Source organism: Hyaloscypha bicolor (genome assembly GCF_002865645.1).
Source record: "Hyaloscypha bicolor E unplaced genomic scaffold K444scaffold_117, whole genome shotgun sequence".
Lineage (NCBI taxonomy): Eukaryota > Fungi > Ascomycota > Leotiomycetes > Helotiales > Hyaloscyphaceae > Hyaloscypha > Hyaloscypha bicolor.
Genome location: NW_020194619.1, coordinates 2,485,015 through 2,507,277, shown reverse-complemented (window position 1 = coordinate 2,507,277; position 22,263 = coordinate 2,485,015). Strand labels below are relative to the sequence as shown.

Below are 22,263 nucleotides of genomic sequence, written 5' to 3'. Positions count from 1 at the left end.
TTATAACTATAAATAATATCTGATTCTCGAGAATATATAATATAAATAAGAAATAGTACCTACTAGTCTAATCCCAGACAAAAGACGGGAGCCTGTAATCCGCAAGCGACTACTACTAGTTCATAAGCCTATATACGAGCAAGAAGAGGCCGTAATTATAATATGGGTTAAGAAGCAGAAGTAGGAAACCACTATTACAAGTAAGCTAGTACCAGAGATTATTATAGAAGTAGTACTTATACCGGTTCCAGATTACTAACGGGTCCGTAATTAGCTACTAGCAGAGGCTAGTCAAGAATAATATTTATAAACCACCCGCAGATATAAATAAGATAGCCTTATTAAAATACTAGTACTACTCCTAATTATTCTCTACTAAGCCGCAGGTAATATAAGTAGCCTGGTATATTAGGTAACAAATACTCTTAACCAAATATAGATCCGCAAAGAACTATAGGCTATAAATAACTATAAGTAAGAGCCATAAGTAGTATTACTTACCCGAAATAGGGCTATAGTAATATATACGGCCGATCTACTTATTCTTACCCTACTAATAACGTTTCTATTCCCGGGTCTTTGGAACCTATATAAACTTGGCCGGAAACTCGGAATATAAGTACCTCTGGCTATTCTTATATATAGTATTATACTCAAAGAAGGCTATTAGTATTAAACAGGTATTTGCAGTCTTTACAGCCAGAGCTATAGGAGAGATATTATCCGAAAAGTAAATCGTTTACTCTTCTTTAAGATAAACTATAAGATACTAAATAGGAAAGAACTCCTAATATATAGAAAATTCAAATAGCTACTAAATAGCCTTATATGAACTCATATAACAGGCATATATATACCGGGTAATCTCATTATCTATAGCTATAACTATAACTATAATATAGTCTGCTTCTTTATATATATATTTATAAATATACTTAATTACTTATATAAATATATAAATCTTAATATTAATATATAAGCAGAACTTTTAAAGAAGATATAGATTATATGAAATAACCTAGTAATTATTATAGATAACTTCCTGGCCTAGAAAGCCTAGTTTATAGACCATAAATATTTGCCCGTTATCCCGGTAACGGTACTCGGGATAGCTATTCTTATTAATTATAGTACGGTTCATAAAAGCCTTTAGGAACCTCTTAAAGTATACTAATGGGCTATGGGCTTCTTTACGGACTATATACGGGGCCCGTATATAGTCCTCCCTATACGGACTATAGGTTATATTACCCGTAACCAAGGCCAGAAGCTCGCCTATAGGATCTCATAACGGATCCGGTAGCTTAGTATATATAACCTCGTCTATATACTCAGGTATATTAAACTTTTCGAATACCTATAGGAATAAAAGTAAATACAAATATAGAAGCCCTTACTTCTGGTACTCAATTATATAAATATAACCCGTATATTATCTAAAAATATGGTTTTTTAGGTCTATAAGAAGCTTATAAACCTTAAGTCAAAATATATAAGCAATTAGATCTGGCCGGTCTATAGATTATAAGCCACCTAGCTCCTAGATAATTTCTGGCTATTATAGGTTTATTATAAAAGTAATAAAAAAGATAGGCTTTCCAAAATAATAAATAATAGCTATTAAGTCCTAGAAAAGCTATTATATAAACCAATCCCTGCCTATAAAAGAGGAAGAGAGAATAAATTAATAGCCTAGATTAGCTAGTAAGATATCTTTATAGATTAAGATATTTGCTAAACTATTATAAATATCTATACGGATCCTGTCTTAATATAAACGGAGCTAATTAAGGAATATAGTCTTATAGGTAATAAAAGTATCTATAATATATTACTAAAAGAGCTAGTAAGCCCAAAAGAGAGAAGATTCCTTATAATTACGGGTATATAAACGGAACTAGTAAAAGGGCCGCTACTTTAAACGGAACCATTAACGGGCATAACAGGTATCCTGCAAGGTCATTTTATAGTACTATCCGTATTTGCTATATAAGAAGAGAAGTATATAATAAAGTAGTATATATACTATATGGGTAATGGCTATCTAGTAAAGTTACAGACCTTAATAACCAGGCTTGCGAACTATAAGAAGAATATTATATCAACTCTCGTCCGTAAACTCGTCCGGAAGAATTCCTGCTAGCTCTATAGCTATAGGAAGATTCTTACAGTAACGATCTGCCCTAGACTAGAGAATTAGGCATATTTACAAGCTAAGAAGAATCCGAAAATAACCCGTTTAGCTAGCTAATTGCTCCCGGGCCGTCTTATAGATCCGTATAAAGGGATTACTATAATCTGCAAGTATCTCGTAAAGGCTATAAAGAATAGTTTAATTGAGTTACAAGTAGTACTATAACCGGAGATTAGTTATATAGTCTGGATTATAAAAAAATAACTAGGCAAAGGCCGGAACCTGCTATAAGCCTAGCTCCAAGGGTCCCTGGTAGTAAAATAGCTCCCTATAGATCTAAAAGTAGTAAAGATTACAAGAAAGGTTAGTACGGGTATCTTTAGTATAGCTTACGGATATAAAAGCAAGTACCGAGTTATATGCCCTTATATTCTAATGAAAGCTACGGGCTTGCGGATTATCTCTCTCGAAAAGCGCCTGTAAAAAGGGCAGCGGCGCCCGTAACTCGTCTAATACTATATCTCCCCTCTTATAATAGAGCTCAAATCTCTGATATATATCCGTAATTGCCTCCGATCCCCAGTACCTTGCCCTATAATTCTCGTACTAAATATTCATTAGGCCAAGATTATAGGCTAGCGAAAACCGAAAGAGCGAACGGAAGCCGGATGGTAAAGGAGAAAGGCTAGGAGGAGCAGGAGGAGCAGGAGAATTTGCTATGGCCAGAATACGGTCTCGTTCGATTTATATATTAGTCCGCCGAATACGCTTGCGGGGCCATAGGTTCTTATCCCCGTCCGTAACTGGCTATTATGGACTACTACGGGTCTGCCGGGGCGTATTAGGATCGAGCTTAGTAAGAGCAGGCTGGCGTATCCTCTAGCTGGCCTAAAAAGAGGTTAGCTATAGGAGAAGAAGAGAGAAGAGAGAGAAACCCTGTAATATAGATATGTCTTATATGCTACGCCATTAGGATTATAAGGAAATTAAGAGAAGGAACGATATTACATATAACTCGTACAAAAATCACGGGAAGAGGAATTCATTATAAAAGAAAGCTTACTGGCCGGAGAAAAGGAGAAAAGGAGGCTAGAGCGAAGCGTGGGCTGGAAGTTTCGGTATTCCTGCTTAGGTGAGAACGCGTGACCAGGAATTTTAACAGGTGGTCCGACCGTACGACAATGTTATATAGATGTCTTGGTAATGGCAGAATATATAGGGGGTGACCTTGATTTCTTGAGACCCCCTTCCGTACGGTAAGCAATGCCTCAAGCTCTTACGGTTAGTTGCCTCATGTATTCCACGCTTCCCTAATACATTCCGACCCACCGCTCCGAAGAAAACTCAAATTCCGAACTCCGTACCTGAAGACTAGATATTTAGAGAGTGAGTAGACACTAGCCGGGATTAAATGTGACGTCTGTAGAAATTTAACATGGAAATGTTTTGACTTTTGATTTTTGATGCATATCGCGATGCTCCGGAGACAATTCTCCTAGCGGAGGTTTTTCTTTTACGCAACTTCTGACGCAACTTCGCGGTAACGCAGCTTTCGATCCAATCTGCCGGTCTCATGCTGGCGCTCTGCCACCGCCGCGAAGTGCCTCGACGGCACCGACTCCGGGTCGACCTCCCATGCCGGCCTCTCGTAAAGGAGGGATCACCCGATCTCGAGCCATTCCCTCTCGTCCTCGCCAAGACCCAGTGCCCCGTCTACATTGGCGACGAATCAAAGAGCTACGAGGAGCGGATGGGGTGCTTTTGCCGCGTTTCTAAGATGAGGGATCACGTCGAACGTACCAGAGGAGAAAATCTCCTGTCGCCACCCCGTGTGCCAGTCTCAAGGGCTCGTCCTCAAACACTTGCAGCATTTCAAAAGTCACGTACAGACCGTCCACGGTATCAGCCTTCGAAAGTGAGAGAATCTCCTCGTCATTTCATCTTGCTACTTTCCTCTTCGAGCTTCTCCTATCAGCAGATTTTCCACTATCAAAGGAGCAACTAGTAAGTAGACCTCCGGGCAGACGAGCCAAGCTAAATCTGTCTCAGATGTGTTTATATCCTGTCCCTAATATTCTACCTCCATATAATATCGATATCGCTCCGCATCTCAACCCCTCAACCCGCGATTCCGACATCAAATCCACATTAATCAAACAATTAGGAGACAAGGGTTCTGGCGTCTAGGGAATGCGGTTGTGGCTGTAACCTCGTAAGGCACCTCTCCAATACGGGGTGTGCTTTTCGGGGATTCTCAAGCATCGCTACACCGGATATATTGTTCCCATTATGGTGAAGATCCTCATCTGTGGTTGTATAGTCATTAATAATGTAAATTTTTATTTCAGTTCATTTTTGGTAATAAATCTACTTTCCCGTTGAGTTTTTCTGGATAGGTTTAAGAGAGATGGGAAGTCGCTGCCGAAGATAAATAGCGAAACACAGCTACATTCATGCGATACCCCACGAATCCAAAGGATGATACTGCCGTAGGTTCTCTTCATGATCATCCAAGACTTCTGTCCTAGATGGTTCACTTCTCATTCTCACTCAGCAACGATGTGGAGAGAATTATGAAAGCGTTCAATGATTGAAATACTCTTCTAAGCCCTCTCGAATGAAATTACATATGCGAGGAAACAAATACACCCGAGCAGCCGAGTACTCGAACATACGCTTGTAGCGCAACTAAAAAAAGCTCACTAAAAACCCCAATGTGCCAACAATCATCATTATCCGCTCAACTCTCGTGATCATCGTGCCGGAGCTGCTCTGTGTAGTTGAAGGGCTTGAAGATGTGGACGAAGTAGATACAGTGGCTGCACCAGTATTTGACGTCCTCGTAGCACTCGACGTCGAGTTGGTGGTCATTGTTGAATTTCCGGTTGCATTTGGCGTGCTCACCAGAAACCAGTCGGCCGCGACTGATGCACCCAAACCCGTCTTAGCCACGAAATTTGTAAGATTGAAGCCGACACGGTTGAGTACCGAGGATCCCGGAGTAGTCAAGTTGTTGAAGAAAGGGATATACTCTGCTGGAACTGCGAAGTTTGCGGGTTCGTTGTAGAGAAAAATACCGTATGTATGTGTCTGCCCAGCTGGTGGGCCAAGAGGAAAGTATGGCGCGATTGCTGCTTGGTGGGAAGTCAAAGTCGTGGTTCCATTAGAAGAAAGACCAGCTAGGGTCCAGTGCAGCAGAGTGGTGTTCGACTGAGTGGACCCGTTGGTCTCAACACTGAAGTCCATCATGATTGCGACGTAGGTAGAGTATGTTCCTGCTAAACCAAGACTTGGGGCGTCTACTACCTCTATTGAAATTTGGTGTCAGTTATTGAGAGAGGCCATGATGTGACAAATGAACTGACCATTTCCTAGGACAGTAATTCCAGCGGGGTTTATTGCAGCTGTCCCATAGGTAACCGTCAGGTGGCTCGAAGTGGCTGGCTCGAAGCCTGGAGGGGTTTGAGCAAAGGCTGTTCGAAGGGTATATGCTGCAGTCAAAGTCGCGAGCAAAGATGAATGGCCAAAAACGATTGTATGCATCCTTAAAATTGCAGGGAAGTCTTCTAGGTGAAGATATGGAAATCAATAGAGAATATATGATCGAAGGATACAAATTCGAGTTTTGATAATCGAAGGCGATGGTGGATTGTTGTAAACCTAAAAACAATGAAAGGAGTATCAATGTATATATAGCACGGGAAATGATCTTACAAATCAATCATAATATCCTCGCAGACTAGAGAAACGGGATGTGACTTGGAAATCGGAAGAGCAGCTTTGTCGAATGAATTATTCTCTCGTACGGCGGGAACAACGCGCCAGGATTAAGTCTTAGCCTCAAACGTTGCGAAGCCAGTGAGGATGGCCACACTAATCTGTGTTTGGTATGTGCTCTACAGCTAATCGAAAATTAATAATCAGACATGAGACCTCGCCAATCCAACCAATTTCCTGGGCAGCTGCCGTTCAGCCCACTCCAGAATTAGCGACACCATGCTGACTTCGGGTCCGATACCTGTCAGCAAAGCAGCTGGTGAATATTACGTGGGGAATGTTGCCTAACTAAGCCCCGTTCCGAACAATTCGTTCCATACCACTACAGGAAGAAGCACATGCCCTTTTCGTGAGATGCTCAACTGACTGAGGTTCCACACGGAGCTGCTGGACTGTGGTAAGCTTTGCAATCACCTGTCCCGACTCGTTTCGGAGTCTGCAGCCACAAGATTGAGCGACGTGCAGGCTCTGTCAACAGCGGAACCCCTTACCAGTGATAAATGTAAAGGCCACTAACAAATTATAGCTACCTAGAACAGAATATCGAAGTGAGATTATGGACGGGCCGCCTCCGGAATACCGTTTTGTCCAACAGTTCGGCCGCAAGGTAGAAAAATCGTCACATACTGCCATTCGATCTCACGCCATGAAAGGGGTTCGGAAAAAGCAGCGCCAACAGAAACAACTAGAAATTGTGCGAAGTGGCCAGCAATCTGTCGTGAAGAATGATATCGGCCTACGTCATTGCTCGCCTCTAACCCAGCTTTCTTCAGCTTCTTCCGAACAGTACTCACAAATAGGAAAATGCGATATACCTCCAACCCACTTCACACCTGCTTCCGAGCCCAGCCATCTCTGTGGTAAGGTGAAATCACTGGGAATGTCTCCATCGCAACGAATGAACATTGCACAGCAACTCTCCTCTCCGAAAGCTACTCTTGCCGCAACCGACTTTGATCCTTTCAACTCAATTACTGAGCTTCATCCATCTCTGACTTCAAAATTCTCCAACGAGATTAATGTCATTAAAGCGCACGGTTCGTACATATCATTTTACTCAAGTCAACTTCGTTCCAGTCATGTTGCAGATTCTTCACAGGCATTTCTTTTACTTCACTCGTCATCTAGTCTAACCTTCTAACACCTGCTCACTACTCCCTAACCCACATCATCTTCAGCTATTGCCTTCTGCTCTCCGGGTACTATTAAGTCGGCCGTCCTCCCTGAAGCTTTTCGAACACCAGGTCTGTTGGCGAGCATACTGTACATGACGTACTCATACCTCCGTTCTGAGAGGGGATGGAGTAATCCAGAGTTAGCTTTGGGTTTGAAAATGGCTGCGATATCACAAATAAACCTCAAGCTGTCTCATCCAAGCACAGCAACGTGTACCAACGTGATCGCCTCGATTGCGTATCTCTGCACTGGCACCTGGGTATGGATTTTAAACAGCAGAGATTTTTGTTAAGTAGTAATGCTAATGTTTGAGGCAGATCTTTGGCAGCCATTTTGAAGAAGTCGAAACTCATCTGGATGGCTTGGGGATAATGGTTAAACAACGTGGCATGGAAAGCCTTGGCGTGTACCAATTTGGCCGCACCATCCGAAAGTATATTTTTGTGTACGGCCCCATTTTTCTCAACTTATCTAAAGAGAGTCTTCTAACTCAACCCTTATTTAAAAGGCAGCATCTCCTTCTAGCAGCAATTCGGGCGCAGCCTCCCACATCCACATTTGACCTTGATTATAACCGGTTGTTTAATTCTGCCTCGGTGAAGGATACGAAACATGTGTCACCATTATACTGTCCTCAAGAGACATTTGCCCAACTTCTTCAATCCAAACAATTCAGCGAGGATACAGTGGATATTCTGTATAATGCCAAGGCTCTTATCGACTTGGTGATTGACGTAGATGAAGGTACAATCAAAGAAGTGGACTTCAACATCACACTCTTCCATATTAAGAATGAACTAGAGCGTCACATTTCAGCAGACGATCCCCAAGGCATCCCTGACTGCAATTGGGTCTTCGAATGCTGTCGCCTGACGGTGGCGATCATGCTGAAGGCTATGGAGACATCACAGCCCCTCCTTTCAAGCAGTTCGGCGCTCACGCATAGTTTGGTCAGCGCACTAGAAAAGACAGATATTGGGGGCAATTGGGGAGAGCTATCAGGTGTGCTGTATTGGGTATCAATGATTGGATCCGCATCTAGTCAGGGAAGGCCAGGTCACAGAGTGTTGGACTCCGCACTGGGTCGCACAATGTCCGAGATAGCTTTTACGGCCTCGGATTTTGGTTCCGCAGTCGAGCCTGTACGAAAATTCTCTCGTTTACAGCTGGCTTTGAAGAGAAGATCTCAGGTAGCGGTTCCAGAAAATTCTCATAGGAAGTATTGAGCAACGCTTGACTACAGCACCTTTGATGTAACAAGTCGGCTGTTAATGGCTATGGGATTCTTACAGCAGCGAAAATAGCAATACAATAACAGAGTCCGCGAAATTGGGCCTTTAATGGTCTGTTATTGGTGTCCGTAGAGTTGTGCTCGAAATGTAAGCTCTTGCCTCTCAAATCCAGCTCCTATCCAACCAGTCCCTGGAGGCGATGCATGGTGTCAGCCTTCGAGAGTGAGAGAATCTCCTCTCATTTATCGCTTAGCTATACCTATTTACTGTCTAATTCAACATCTTCCAGGGGCAGATCAGTTGGACATGCTGGATTTGCAACCACCCCGGCTTCCAGAACTACAAACACGAAAGGTTACAGTGTGTCAAAAAAGTATTCAAGGTATTTAAAATATTCATGAATATTCATAAATATTTTGAATAGAATATGAGTAGCGTAATGCTCAAATAATTTGAGTAGAGTAAAATATATATTCATGAATATTTATATATACTAGTGATTATCCGTTATATAACTATAGCAAATTACTATTAAGTTAATAATTATTAAATAACTAAGGCACTTATTAATTAAAATACTTTAAGCTAAGCTAGTACTTATAAAATCCTAGCTAAATATCGAATATATATAATAATAAACTAGTTATTCTTTCTTTTTATTATTAAGCTTTAATTTACTTATTAAATATTATTATTAATTAACTAAATAGTAAAATGAAACTAGATCTAGAGCAAGCGGAAGCTTTATCTAATAAGGCTAGCTTGTTATATATTTAATTACAAATATATTATTTAAAGTATTTATAAATACTTTAATTAAAATATAAGTAAAATATAAGAAAAATATAAGTAATAATTATTATTTTACTTTATTTCATTTATTTAATATATTATATGTAATATTTTTTTCTTTTAATATAGTCTTACTTAATTCTACTCTTATTATAGCTATATTTATAATAAACTTGCTCTTTCTTTTTCTTTTTCTTTTTTTTTCTTTTGCTTTTTTTATTTTATTTATATTTCTTGCCTTTATATTTCTTATAATTGTTTTTATTAAAAGAAACTCAAATTCTAAATTAAGGAGCAAGAATAAAGAATTACGAAAGAACTTAATAAAAGAAAAGTAATAATATAACTTATAAAGAACTTCGAGAATTAGTAATTTCTTTAAGAAAGAGTTTTGAAATTTAATATTTTCTTTTAGATAAAAGTATAATAAAAGTATACTTAAGTAATATTATATTAAAATAATTTAATTATAAGTAATTTAAGTAATTTATTATTAAATATAATTAAAGAATAATAGAGATTTAGTAATATTACAAGCTTTATATCTTATATAATCTTTTAATAAAATATTTTAGTATATTTTCGATTTATTATTTATTATTAAAAATAAGTAATTTAATATAATTATATTAGGCAAATTATATTAAAATATTTAAATAAAGTAAAATATATAAAAAATATAAAACATTTAAGCTAATTAGTAATTATAGGATTTATAATAATAATAATATTATATTTTAAGAAAAATTTAGCTTAAAGCTTAAACTTTTCTAATTAGTAAAGTTATTTTTATTATAATAATTATAGTTTTATAATTATTTACTAATTTAAATTAAAGATATTAGAATATATTTATTAGTAATAACTTTATTTTTATATAATCTAAAGAAATTATTAATAATACTTTAAAAACTATAAGATTAATATTAGGCTAAGTAAAATTACTAAATTAAAAAATAATATTCCGACTTTATTTTATAAAACAAATATTTTAAAAAAAAAATTGTTCTCGAATTTATTTCCTTAGTTTTATTTAGCTTTTTATTTCTAAACCTCTTTAGTAAATATTTAAAAAATACTAATTTCCTTAAATTTTATTATATTAGTTTTATTTAGCCTTTTACTTTTAAATTTCTTTAATAAATATTTAAAATATATTAAATTTCTTTATTTTTGTAATATTAGTTTTATTTATTATTTTACTTTTCAATTATTTTTCTTTTTATAAATTATATTTATAATAAATTTAATTAAAACTTTTCTAATATTTACTAGTTTTTTATTATATATAAAAGAGTTATTAGAAGTATTCTAGTTTTAGAATTCTATAATATAACTTATAGCTTTAAGAAATACTTTAATTAATTCTATAATTAATAAAATACTAAAAATAGAACTATTATTAATTATCTATATAAATTCAAAATTATTATATAAATATTGAATTAAATTAAATATTATTTAAAAGAAATATCTAATAATTAATATAATATATTTTTATTAAATATATAAATAATAAGAGATTATAAAAATTAGATAAATTAAAAAAGAATTTTATTTTATTAATTTTATTAATTTTATTATAAAATCGAAACTATTAAATACTTTTAAATATCTAATTAATATAAATATAATATAATTAGATATAAAGAAATAAATTAAATATATAAAATAAGAATATAAATAGAAAAATATATATAAATATATAAAGTATTTGAGAAAATTAGTATATAATTAGAAAGAAATACTATTTTTTATATTTTTAAAAAAGTTCTAATATTAGTATAATTATTTCTTTAGAAATTATATATATAGTTACGAGACTTGAAATATAAAATATAAATAATAAGATATAAATAACAAGATATAAAATATAAGATATAGTTATATAATCTTATATTTTATAAATATTTTAACTAGTAATTAGTTTCTATTAGGCTTAATAGATTTAAAAACTATATATTAATATTATAATATTAGTCTCACGTAACTTATATTTATTTAGTTTACTAAATATATTCGAGCTTTTAGCTTTCTATTATTAAATATATTATAATATATTTTTATTTTTATTTTTAAATATTAATTACTTTACTAATCTCAATATATTATATAATAATATTATATATTACTAGTAAACTAATATTAAATTATTTAATAAATAATACAAATTCGTTGTTTTTTTTAAAAAAAAAATAGAAATAAAAATAAAAAAGTAATTATTATATTCTTATAATTAATTAGGAATTATATTATCTTAAGCTATTAATATATATAATTATTAATATAATTCGAAATTCTAATAAGCTAGCTATTAAAAGTAATAGTAATTAATTTACTATTATATAATAACTATAAGCTAGTTATATATATTTAGCTTATATAATTATATTAGAATATAACCGGATTTAATATAATAAGTAGTTGTAATACCTTTTGATCTGAGCTCTTAATTAAGTGTCCTTTTAATTAATAAATAAATTCTCAATTATTACTATCCGTATAATAATTACTATTGTCTGAATCAGAGTCCTCGCCCGTTATAGCGACCGATACTGCCCTCCCGATACTTCCGTACCATATAAACGATTGTTAAATTGGAATATGGCTTATACAGATATTGCAATAGCCCCTTCTTGTCCTGGACCAGTCCTGGACTAGTCCTGGACAAATGTCTTCGTTAATTAATCGTGGATACTGTTTGCGAAGCCCTTGACGATTACCTCCGCAATGGCCGTTAATTAGTGACGCCATTGACCCCTTCTCTGGCCCCTGCAGAGCCTTTATCGCCTCCCAAAGAGCTTCTATCGCCTTGCTCTTCTGCGATCGAACCTCCTGCCGATAAATCGAGCTCTGGCGGCGTCGACTGCTCTCCTATTAACAAGCCCTCTCCTCAACCTGACGTCCCTATATACTCTGTATAGCCTCGACTGCCCTCCTGCCGCCTTCGTATATGTTGAACTAGCTTAATAAAGCTAAGGATCACGTGCTTGCAATGTAAACCAAGTAAAACGTACTGAATTGACTGCTGTTCTATAGTAGTAAGTAGCCTGTATATATAGCCCTGAACCCCCTAAGTCACATGCACTAAACCCCTAAACCAGAGAGCCTTATACTGAACCATTTAACCTCAGCTAAACCGATTTAGTCTTATAGGGCATAATCTACTTAGTAATAAGCCTATGGCTTAAGCCTATTGGTATATAGCCCTAAGGCTCCGTTCCAGGGCTTACTAAGCCTATTAGGGGCCTCAGGCCCCTAATTTCAATAGTATATAGACGACCCCTCCCCTCTTCTCTTATATTCCTAGTACTTCGATTTTATATATATTATAGTACTTGGACAGGCCTTAAGCTCCTGGGAGCTTAATTATTAGCCTTAGACTAGCTAGCTTAGTAAACTTTAGAAATACTAGCTAAGACTATATTTTTGGACAAATTAGTTATTGAGAATACTAGCAGGTATCTCTTTTAGGCAGGCATATATTATATAGTAACTATAGGCTAGTTATATATACTTGGCTCACGTGACTATACTTACTATATTTAGTATTAACTATCTATATTATATCTCTCTTCTTCTATAATCTAATTATATTATAATATAACTATATTTAATATAATATTTACTATTTAATTTTTAATTTAGTTATATAAAAAAATATATATATTTAAAGAGAAATAAGTATATTAAATAGAAATATTAATAAGAAAATATATATAAAGTATTTAAAAAGTTTAATATTAAATCAAATTAGAAAATTGTTATATAATTAGAAATAAATACTATTTTTATATTAGTTTTTCGAGTTTTTAAAAAGGCTCTAATATTAGTATAACTAATTTCTTATAAATTATATAATTATATTATATAATTTTAAATAATAAAATATATTATATATTACTATTAATTAAGCTTAATACTATAATACTATAATTCCTATTTATAAAATATAATAATATTATATATTATATAATAATATTATATATTATATAATAATATTATATATTATATATTATATAATAATATTATATATTACTAATAATTTAATATTATTAATTACTAGAAGTTTTAGTTTTAAATAATAAATAAATTAGTAAATTCTAGGGAGCTATTTATTATTTAAAGACTACTAGTATTAAAATTAATTTAATTTAATAAATAGATCTCTTTTAAGAGGTTAAAGGTAGTTTATATATGGCCTGCCATATATGCTGTATTGGCTAGTCCGAGTGGTTGGCCCGTGAATGCTTACATCACGTGACTCATGTATGCTAGCGAACTAAACTGAATTAGGTTTAGTGAATTTGGCGTTTTAGGCCGCTATGCTGCCCAAGTCAACGACTGTTTGCAAGAAACAAATTCACACGCTACAGTACTCTTGCAGAATTATACGAAACTTTGTATTTTTAGGGGTGCTGCTCATCAATGGCCATGCCGGTCCTCCAGAAAATAGACCCTTCCTCTTACATTGGCCAGGGCCTCAGTGGCCCGGCATACGTTACCGAAATGTCGGAGGTTGAAGCATCCATATGTACACCACCATGCGAATGCACGGACTGCCAACATAGCTTCTACGCTTCTGAGGAGCAATACCGGCCCTGCTTTTGGTATCGCGGTAGAGTTTCCGACCGTGATGCTGAGATTATCGCCGCCAGGCACATCAAGGATGCGGAGCAAGAGAGGCAGTATTTGCTGCAACGACTGGCGTCACATGCAGATACCATCGTGAATCGGTGGAAGAAGAAAAGTAGGGCGAAACGTCAGGCACTGCTAGCAGGAGCTATCCCAGAACTTTACGAGCACCGATGGCTTATTCCCCGCTATTCCTATATGCCTGAGAGCAAACGTGGTGGATTAGAGGGTAGGAATTGGGCTCGTCGGTGTCAGCTCTTACTACCTTGGTTAAGTTTGGAGGTGCTCAAGATGAATCCCGCGGTTTTTTTTGCCTTGTTGCATAATCGGACGGCGTATCCCCCACAGGACTGGGCAACGTTCGATGGCAGACAGTTGATCCTCAGTTGGGCCTGCGGACACTTTGATGTCGAATACTCAGGGAAGTGCGTCATCATGTATGGTCCAAGATACGGAGAGCTGGTAGACTGGCAAGCTAGTTCAGCTCACAGGGCAGACATAGTCGGCTTCCCTAAGGCACGTCTTATTCTCGAAGGGCAGGCATACCTTATGGTCGTCCTTCGCAAAATCGTGGACGAGATACTTGAAGGGGTTAACTTGAACCAGCCAACTACCTCAGAAAAGTGGAAACTGATGACCAAACTTGGCTTCAGCCACACTAATGAGGTGGAGTTATGGTCACCGTATACGAATCAAGCATTCTCTGCGCCGCCGGTTTTCTCTATCGATAATTTGATCTCTATAGTTCAGATCAGATTAGAAGCTGTGGGAGACCATTTATGTTTTTTACAAACCGAGCCAGCTTATATGCGGCGAAATATCAAGGCCCACCGTCAGGGAGAATTTCATAAGGCGATTAAAAAAGATGCGGCAGGCGCAATAGTAACTACGGAGATCTTTCGCGACATTTTATCTTATTGGCGGTGGGACTGGATTAAAACCGAGTGCGAATACGTAAAGAGCATCCATGATCGTTTCCGAGACAGTATTCACCCAGGCGAATGCCTCCCTTCTGTGTACGACAGAGCATTGGGCGCACTTGAGCTCCTTCTGGTAAATGAAGTTATTGACCGAGCTAGGCACATTGGGAAAGTAACGCCCCAACGACCTGGATTTTCCCAAAACTGGAATTTCCAATGGCAACCTGCCAATGGGCCGACGGCGTTCAAGGTTGACCGCAAAAGAGGGGTACCTGTGGAGCAGAAAGATTGTTTCGATAAAGACCGTTTGGAGTGGTGCTTAATTCAGATGCAGGGAGAACCGGATAAGCAAACAAACTACGACCATGCGATGTTATTCGCCTTGCTTGAAAATCATCTTGCTGCAAGCAACCCCAAAGAAAAGGCCCGTGTGGACGAGATTTTGTATCAGAAACTGTCTGATTTAGAAGCTTGCCATGAGATGCTGGTGTCTGTCCGCTTACACAGACCCCAAAATATAGCCAGAGAGATTGATGAGGTGGAGCGATCAGAGAATCGAGTGGCTTGGAAAGGGCGGAAGATACCCGGGTATCTCACACAGGATGATTGCATCCGTCTAGGGACAGCACTTCTTGAAAATTTCTATGAGGCTCCTTCGCCAAGTGGACAGAAGAATTCACTCTGGATTAGCCGCTCTCAATTTATCCGCAAGGCGCTTGAAGCTTTCTGGAGTGGTCTGAGAAAGAACCCTAAGAAAGTGCTGGAGGCATCGGGTTTCAGTGCAGAGGAAGTCCATGCAAGTATGGAGGTCATCTCAAGCAATCTCACCCAGGAATATCTTGATTCAGTTCAAGCTGAGCAGCAAAGAATTTTAGCCAGCATCGAAAGCACCCGTGTGCCGGCCGCAGTCCCTGCACAGAAGGAGTGGGGTTCTGACACCACGACACAACATGCCGCGCCCTTGCCAAAAGCTAAAGGCAAGACACGACCCGCTGAGCAAGTTAGAGGGGTGGAAGAGATTGACCGTGCGGTGGCTGGCATAACAGTCAACTCTAGCCAAGACAGGACTCCCAAACTACAGGTGAAAAAGCGCGCTTATGATATGCTAAGCCTGATGTTTCCTGCCACTGCCGAGGAATCTGCCAAAAGTATAGAATGGAGTACGTTTGTACATGCAATGTCAGACATGGGCTTTTTGGCCAGAAACGGCGGGGGTTCCGCCGTACTGTTCGAGAGTAGGGATTTGGCGGAGGGAGGAGCTACTGGTGGCAAAATTATTTTTCACAAACCGCATCCTATTCCAAAGATAGATTCTATCATATTGCATTCTATGGGGAAGAGAATGAGTAAGTGGTTTGGCTGGCACAGAGAACTTTTTGTTTTGGAATTATGAGACTGTTTCCGTCTTTAGATGAATTGTTGAGTTGGTGGTACACTAGCTTGGCTAGCCTACCATTCCTTCCAGCACCAGGTTCAACAACTAATTTAAGTCTTCTCCACTCTCATTCGTAATGCGTCACTTGCGGAGCTTATTAAACGCTCGCTAATATATAGTCATCTGCTTTATTAGCTGATTATAATATATCAGAGAAAGCGTGCTTGAAACCACCCATATCGTTAAAGGCTAATAGGGATAAGGACAATGCTTTGAACTCCTTTCTCTCTCTTTTTACACTTCACTCTGCTTATACTTAGTTATCTAGGCCTTATGAATTATTAATATTATCGGTTTTGCACCTCTATATCATTCCCTTTCCAATATGAATTCCGGGTTGACTTCGTCTGTTTAATCCTCTATATACCTTATAAGGAAAGTGCTATAATGCGTGAGAAATTAGTATTCGTCATGGGAATGAGACAATTCTCATAGTTTTACCCGGAGAGGCTTTACTAGGCTCACTATAGAGAACCTCTTTCCAGAGTCTAATTATATAATCAACTTATACTATAATAGCTTACTAGTATTTCAAGAGGGAGATTGTATTAATCTCAACGTTTACTTCCTAAGAAATTTGATAATTTGCTACCTGAAGTTAGTCCCAGGGTCTTTCAGGTATGTCAGATACTTGCCAAACATCTCATTCACGTGACTATTATAAGTTCTAAATACGCAAGCTCATATTTATGAGAAGAGAGAACCATAGAAAAACAAAGTTATATATTTGGACTTTCTTAAACATAAGTGAGAGGGCTAAGAAGTAATAGATATGTAACAAAGAATACACACTGCCACCACTCATTTATAGCCAATTACCTAACAACGGATGGAGAAAAAGAAGAAAGGTAGTCTCAAGCTGTATAGCCATGCGCTCCTAGTACAGCCCGGCAGATGCGCTCAGCGTGATTTAGGAGATGCTGTTTATGCTGCAGCCCCATTTGACAGACCTTGCACTCGAACCGATCTCCTTCTTGGATGTGGGCCAAATGCTTCCGTTTGAAGTGCTTTGTCAAGTCTCCCAGACTAGCAAACTTGAAGGTATGTTTTGAAACGGTAAGCTCTGCTCCTATAAGGAGAGGAAATAGGTGGTGATTCTCTTCTTTATAAATACTAATACCATAGCGTCACTTAACGCTTGCTTCTCGGCCTCGACGGCTGCTAGCTTCACGACCTTGAACCCGAGCAAAAGAGCGCGGACATGCTGAGAGTATCTGATTTCGTCATTCCTTTCCTGGCACATTTGTGCCACACTGCGCGAGACCGGCAAGCCATCGCCTCATACTTTCTCTTGCAGCATTGCTGTTGTCTGGATGCATGATATAATCAAGTACATACTGGGAGGTTGTTGGATCTCCAACCGAGAGCTTTTCATGCTCGCTGACAGTTAATAGGCATCCAGGACAATATACGTGTCCTCCACCCAAAACCTGTGTAAAAGAAAGTTGAAAAGGAGACTTTGTAAATTAGAAAATGAACTCTGCGACTGTTCTTATGAGACGTCACATTTTTTAAGTGTTAACGAGGAGAAATGGCACCAGTGTGGGAGGCTTAGTTTATATTGAATTCCAGATCCTATTACTTCTCAGCTTCCAAATCCCCGTTGTCAGCTTCTCCTGCCCTGCAATATCCTCTTCAAGAAATAACTTGTCCCTGTGAAAAGCAATCAGCGATCACACGACCGGAGTTCCGTGGAGCGCAACTTCGGCCTCCAGCCTGTCATGCTCTTTCTGAGCCTTCTTAATATTAAGAAACATCTTGACCGGCTTAATACCGGATGTCTCGAAAACAAAGTCAATTTCCTCAAGAAATAGTATAGAAGTTTCTGGAAAGTAGAAATAAGAGAAATCAAATCAAATAATATTATATATAATATATATAACCTAGAGTTTATATTTAATCTTCTTAAAGCTTGTTATAATACCGTATTATTAAACTATACCTGTAGTACTTTAAATAAAACTATATAATTTTATATTCTTAGCTTATAAAAAGAGGAAAATGATTTTAATAAAATAAATATTATATATTATAGTAATGAATATTACTAAATAGGCTTGGAAAATAAAGAAGAAAAAGATAATTAGGGTAATAGTAAATCTAGAAAATATTAATTAATATATTTGCTTTTATTAAGCTTTAAAATTTTTTTATTAAATAAAGTAATTTTTATTTGCTTTTATAAAGAATATATTATTAAAATAAAATTATAATAGTAGTTTATATTAAAATAATATAACTAATGCTAATAAATATTAAGTGCCGTTTTTATATTTTATTAATAATAAATATTAAGCTATATTTATATATTTATATAAATAATAATTTAAAAAAAAGCTAGAGATCTAAATATAATACTAAAGATATATTTTTTAAAATTAAATAACTTAGTAATAAGTTTATAACTAAAGAAATATTATATATATTAAACAAGAATTAAACTAAAAAAGCTATTTTTTATAATAATAAATATAATATTAATTATTTTATATATTAAACTAAGATATTATTAAAGATTAGTTTAAATTTCTTATTAATTTTTAAAACCCGAATTCGGTTCTTTTAGAAATTAGTATAATTAATAAAATATAACTTATTTAATTAATAATTTTGCTATTATTTCATAATTAAAAAAAAGTAAATAATAAAAACTTTAATTTTAGATATTAATAGCGCCTATAACTAAATCTTTTATTTATTATATTATAGCTTTAATAAGTAAGTAATTTATATTATTTCATTTAATATAATAATAAGTTATTATTATAAAATGGTCTTTATTTTTTTATATAAAAAACTAAATAATAAAGTAATTTAAAGAATATAAAATAAAATATATTATATATAATAATAAACAAGAACTTTTTAAAAAGCTTTTTAAATAATATTAGTATTTTTATTTCCTAATTTATTTTACATAAAGGTAATTTGGTTTTCTTATAATAGAATTTTTTAGTTCTAATTTTTTAGTTCTAATTTTTTATTATTATATTTAAGCTAATTAAGCCGGCTAATATTTATTATTTTATTAGTAATACTTTTTTAAAGAACTTTTAATAATACTTATAAAGATAAATCTAAACTAAAAACAAGTATTAAATAACTTTATAAGTTAATTATAAAGATATATTAAAGTAATTTCTCTAATATATTAAGGCTATAATATCAGAATTAAGCCAATCCCTAAAAAGAAATATCTAGTCTATATAATAATTAAAACTACTTTTTCAAATATAATAAAAAAGTACTAATAAAAGAAAATTATTATAAATATTAATATATTAGTTAAAAACATTTATATGAATACTAATATAAATATTATTTTAATATTAATATTTTGTAAAGCTTTTTTAAAATAGGGGCTTATTAGTAAAGTTATTTATAAAAATAATATTTTATTAACTAATAATATTACTTAGAAATAAATAAGTAAATAGTAAACTCTAGAATATATTTTTAAAGCTTAAAAGATTCTCTAGTTTACTAATATATATAAACCTTATAATTATAAGAATATTAAAAATTATAATAATAAATTCTATATCTTTAAAAATCAAAATCTTATATTAAATCTAATTATTTATTAGACAAATTCTCAAGTTTGTTTTAAATAAAAACCAGACTTATTAAATAAAAAACATTAAATATTAGGCTTATAAACTTATAGCAAAATTATTAATATTTTTTACTATAGTCTAATCTATATTATAACTTATAATAGAGCTAGTTTATAAAGCTTACTAGTTTTATTAATTCTAATATTTCAAAAAATTAAATAAACTAGATTAGATATTATAATAATTTATATAAGTATATAAACCTTAAATAATTTATTAAACTAATTAAAGATCTAGAATATATAATATATAATTATTAGATAATTAAATCCTTAAATAAAAGAATATAATATTAGGCTATTAGAGGGCTATTTTTATTATTAAATAAAGTAGAATAACCTAAAGTTAATAAAAATAAGCTAAGAAAATACTAATTAGAATATTAATTAAAAGCTATTTACTATTATTTTAAAATAAAGGCTCTTAAATAAAAATATTAAAAATCTGGCTTTTTCTTTAAATTTATTTTATTCTATAAGAAAGTAATAAAGTTTATTACTTTTTTTTAATTTTTTTTTATAATACTAATTAAGGGCTATTTAAATATTACTTATTATAATTCAGGTTTTAATATTCTAATTATCTAATATAGTTATCTAAGAACTAGTATAAGAATATATATAAAGATATTTAGAATACTAGGCTTCTTAAGAACTAGTATATTACAAATATATTTTACTCTTATAGCCTTCTACATTTTAGCCTTCCCTTTCTTAGCTTTAAATCGTTTTTATAAGAAATCTTTTATTTTGCTTTCTAAGCTCTAAATATTATACTCGTAATATTACTTTTAATTCTTAAATAAAAGATATTAAAAAATAAGCTTAAAAAAGCTTGGAAATTTAGTAAAATAAATTCCTAAAACTAGATATAAAAGCCCTAAAAGCCCCTAATTTATAGGGTCTTATAAGACTTAAAACTAGAACTTAATTAATTAATATAATAATTTCTTTAAATTAAAATTTTATTTCAAGAATTTTTTTTATTATAAATTAAAAAGTATATAAATATATTATAAGCCTTATAATATACTAGCTTATATTTATTATATTAAAAAATCTAATTTAAGGTTTCTACTAGTCGGATTTAATATTATAACTAAAGGGGCTCTATTCTTTAATTAAAGAAAGCGAGTTGGCTTATAAAAGCAAAATAACTCAAAATCTTAATTTTTTTAAATAGTTTTAAGTAATAGAATTAAAAATATAAGCTTTATAAACCAGATACAATTCTCTAAATCTAAATATATATATATATGAATAGAAAGGTATTAAAGTTTTAAAAATAAAATTATTAGAAATATTAAAAATAATAATTATTTATTTATAATTCCTTTATAAGTATTATATTTACGACTTTTGCCTTAATTATAAAATCTTATCTTTTTTACTTGAAACTTTAGCTCTTAAGTATGCAATAAGTAATTATAAGATCGCGAAGAAAACATATTAATTAGATTTCCTATATCTAGTTTCTAATAATTTTTTTAGAAGGCAAAAAAGGCCGAAACGGCTATCTCGCTTTCCCCGACTAAAGGGTGGGCCCCTTTAGTCGCGACGTTAAGTCCGACTATTGAACGCCCTGGCCCCTAATCGACACCCCAATCGACTTTTTACATTTCCCCCCTGAAACCCCAATTATGCCAATGACTTGTACAGCATTGGAGTCCGCGTTGGCATCTACGCACAAACTATAGGCATGCTTTTACCCACCGCCTGCTTCAATGTTAGAGGCATCAAAATCGCTTTGCTCCTCAACTCTAGTCGGACTACTCTCTTCTCGGTCAGTTCTTGCCCGCCACAATGAATTCAGTCCTGCCGAAGCACTCCCCGTTCAACTGCTAATAAACGTTGTTGGAGCTGCTACTATCCCCGTCATATATGTTCCCAACCCGGAAGGCGTCGTTGGAAATACGACGCTTTTATTGGCTTTATGGTGGACGGGGGTCAGCAAACTCTGGTTTTGGGCTACTTTAGCTGCCTGCTTTTGATACTAAGGGCTCAGCTTGGTTCTTCAAGAGCGTAAGGACTGATGGTTGGAAGAGGTTCTTTGAACTTGTGCCTCAGGCTATTATGGCCATCATCCTCGTTATTGCAACCCTCGCTGCCATCTCTTTCTACACAATAAGGAGAGTAAAAATTCATCGTCGCGGCACGATAGAAGTCACTGCTCAGCCTTAATATCGTCTTCTTTTGTAATATTGTAATGGGGATTTGATTATATAGGCATTGGATGCGTGAGTGGGAGTAAAGAGAGTAAGAAGCTAACTAATAGAAGTAATACTCTTAAGACTCTTAATACTAATAATAAAATAATACAAATAGTCAAAACTAAGGAGCTCTGAAAGTTAATGTATTGGGAAGTCTAATTGTATGCATGGACAGAAGTCTTATACAACCCCCTAAACTAGCGCTAGTATGCCTGGAGAGCAGGACGCGTGACAGTAGTCGCGGGACAAGAGACAAAAAATCCTACTATAGTAGTATATTAAGACGACTTGCAAAACGAAAACCTTTAGAAAACAGAGGTCCAAACCTCAAGTTCC

The 22,263-nt window shown here is 34.4% G+C and overlaps 5 protein-coding genes across 5 annotated transcripts; 4 read left to right on the top strand and 1 right to left on the bottom strand.

Moving 5' to 3' along the window:
• Positions 1–3,698: 3,698 nt before the first annotated feature.
• K444DRAFT_53693 (uncharacterized protein) lies at positions 3,699–4,329 on the top strand. Its single transcript, XM_024875420.1, has 2 exons — positions 3,699–4,138; positions 4,184–4,329. Coding segments are annotated over exons 1-2 (432 nt in total). The 5' UTR covers positions 3,699–3,707; the 3' UTR covers positions 4,185–4,329.
• A 389-nt stretch (positions 4,330–4,718) lies between these two features.
• On the bottom strand, positions 4,719–5,917 carry K444DRAFT_594388 (uncharacterized protein). Its single transcript, XM_024878351.1, has 2 exons — positions 5,500–5,917; positions 4,719–5,442 (listed from the first exon to the last, which is right to left on the bottom strand). The coding sequence occupies exons 1-2, from the start codon at positions 5,675–5,677 to the stop codon at positions 4,823–4,825; spliced, it is 798 nt and encodes a 265-aa protein (XP_024734320.1). The 5' UTR covers positions 5,678–5,917; the 3' UTR covers positions 4,719–4,822.
• A 248-nt stretch (positions 5,918–6,165) lies between these two features.
• On the top strand, positions 6,166–7,154 carry K444DRAFT_53676 (uncharacterized protein). Its single transcript, XM_024875405.1, has one exon. The coding sequence runs from the start codon at positions 6,468–6,470 to the stop codon at positions 7,050–7,052; it is 585 nt and encodes a 194-aa protein (XP_024734319.1). The 5' UTR covers positions 6,166–6,467; the 3' UTR covers positions 7,053–7,154.
• On the top strand, positions 6,999–8,369 carry K444DRAFT_53669 (uncharacterized protein). Its single transcript, XM_024875400.1, has 3 exons — positions 6,999–7,346; positions 7,405–7,532; positions 7,596–8,369. Exons 1-3 carry the CDS (start codon positions 7,179–7,181, stop codon positions 8,311–8,313), a joined length of 1,014 nt encoding a protein of 337 aa, XP_024734318.1. The 5' UTR covers positions 6,999–7,178; the 3' UTR covers positions 8,314–8,369.
• A 5,120-nt stretch (positions 8,370–13,489) lies between these two features.
• On the top strand, positions 13,490–16,191 carry K444DRAFT_615869 (uncharacterized protein). The gene has a single exon (XM_024880812.1). It carries the CDS (start codon positions 13,540–13,542, stop codon positions 16,057–16,059), a length of 2,520 nt encoding a protein of 839 aa, XP_024734317.1. The 5' UTR covers positions 13,490–13,539; the 3' UTR covers positions 16,060–16,191.
• Positions 16,192–22,263: the final 6,072 nt, after the last annotated feature.

Excerpts from the sequence above, each read along its gene's own strand:
- K444DRAFT_615869 (XM_024880812.1), top strand. The coding sequence starts at position 13,540 with ATGGCCATGCCGGTCCTCCAGAAAATAGACCCTTCCTCTTACATTGGC.
- K444DRAFT_53676 (XM_024875405.1), top strand. The coding sequence starts at position 6,468 with ATGGACGGGCCGCCTCCGGAATACCGTTTTGTCCAACAGTTCGGCCGC.
- K444DRAFT_53669 (XM_024875400.1), top strand. The coding sequence starts at position 7,179 with ATGACGTACTCATACCTCCGTTCTGAGAGGGGATGGAGTAATCCAGAG. Across the intron at positions 7,347-7,404 it reads ATCTCTGCACTGGCACCTGG|ATCTTTGGCAGCCATTTTGA; the intron begins GTATGGATTTTA and ends TGTTTGAGGCAG. Across the intron at positions 7,533-7,595 it reads ATCCGAAAGTATATTTTTGT|GCAGCATCTCCTTCTAGCAG; the intron begins GTACGGCCCCAT and ends CTTATTTAAAAG.
- K444DRAFT_53693 (XM_024875420.1), top strand. The coding sequence starts at position 3,708 with ATGCTGGCGCTCTGCCACCGCCGCGAAGTGCCTCGACGGCACCGACTC.
- K444DRAFT_594388 (XM_024878351.1), bottom strand. The coding sequence starts at position 5,677 with ATGCATACAATCGTTTTTGGCCATTCATCTTTGCTCGCGACTTTGACT. Across the intron at positions 5,443-5,499 it reads AATTACTGTCCTAGGAAATG|AGGTAGTAGACGCCCCAAGT; the intron begins GTCAGTTCATTT and ends AAATTTCAATAG.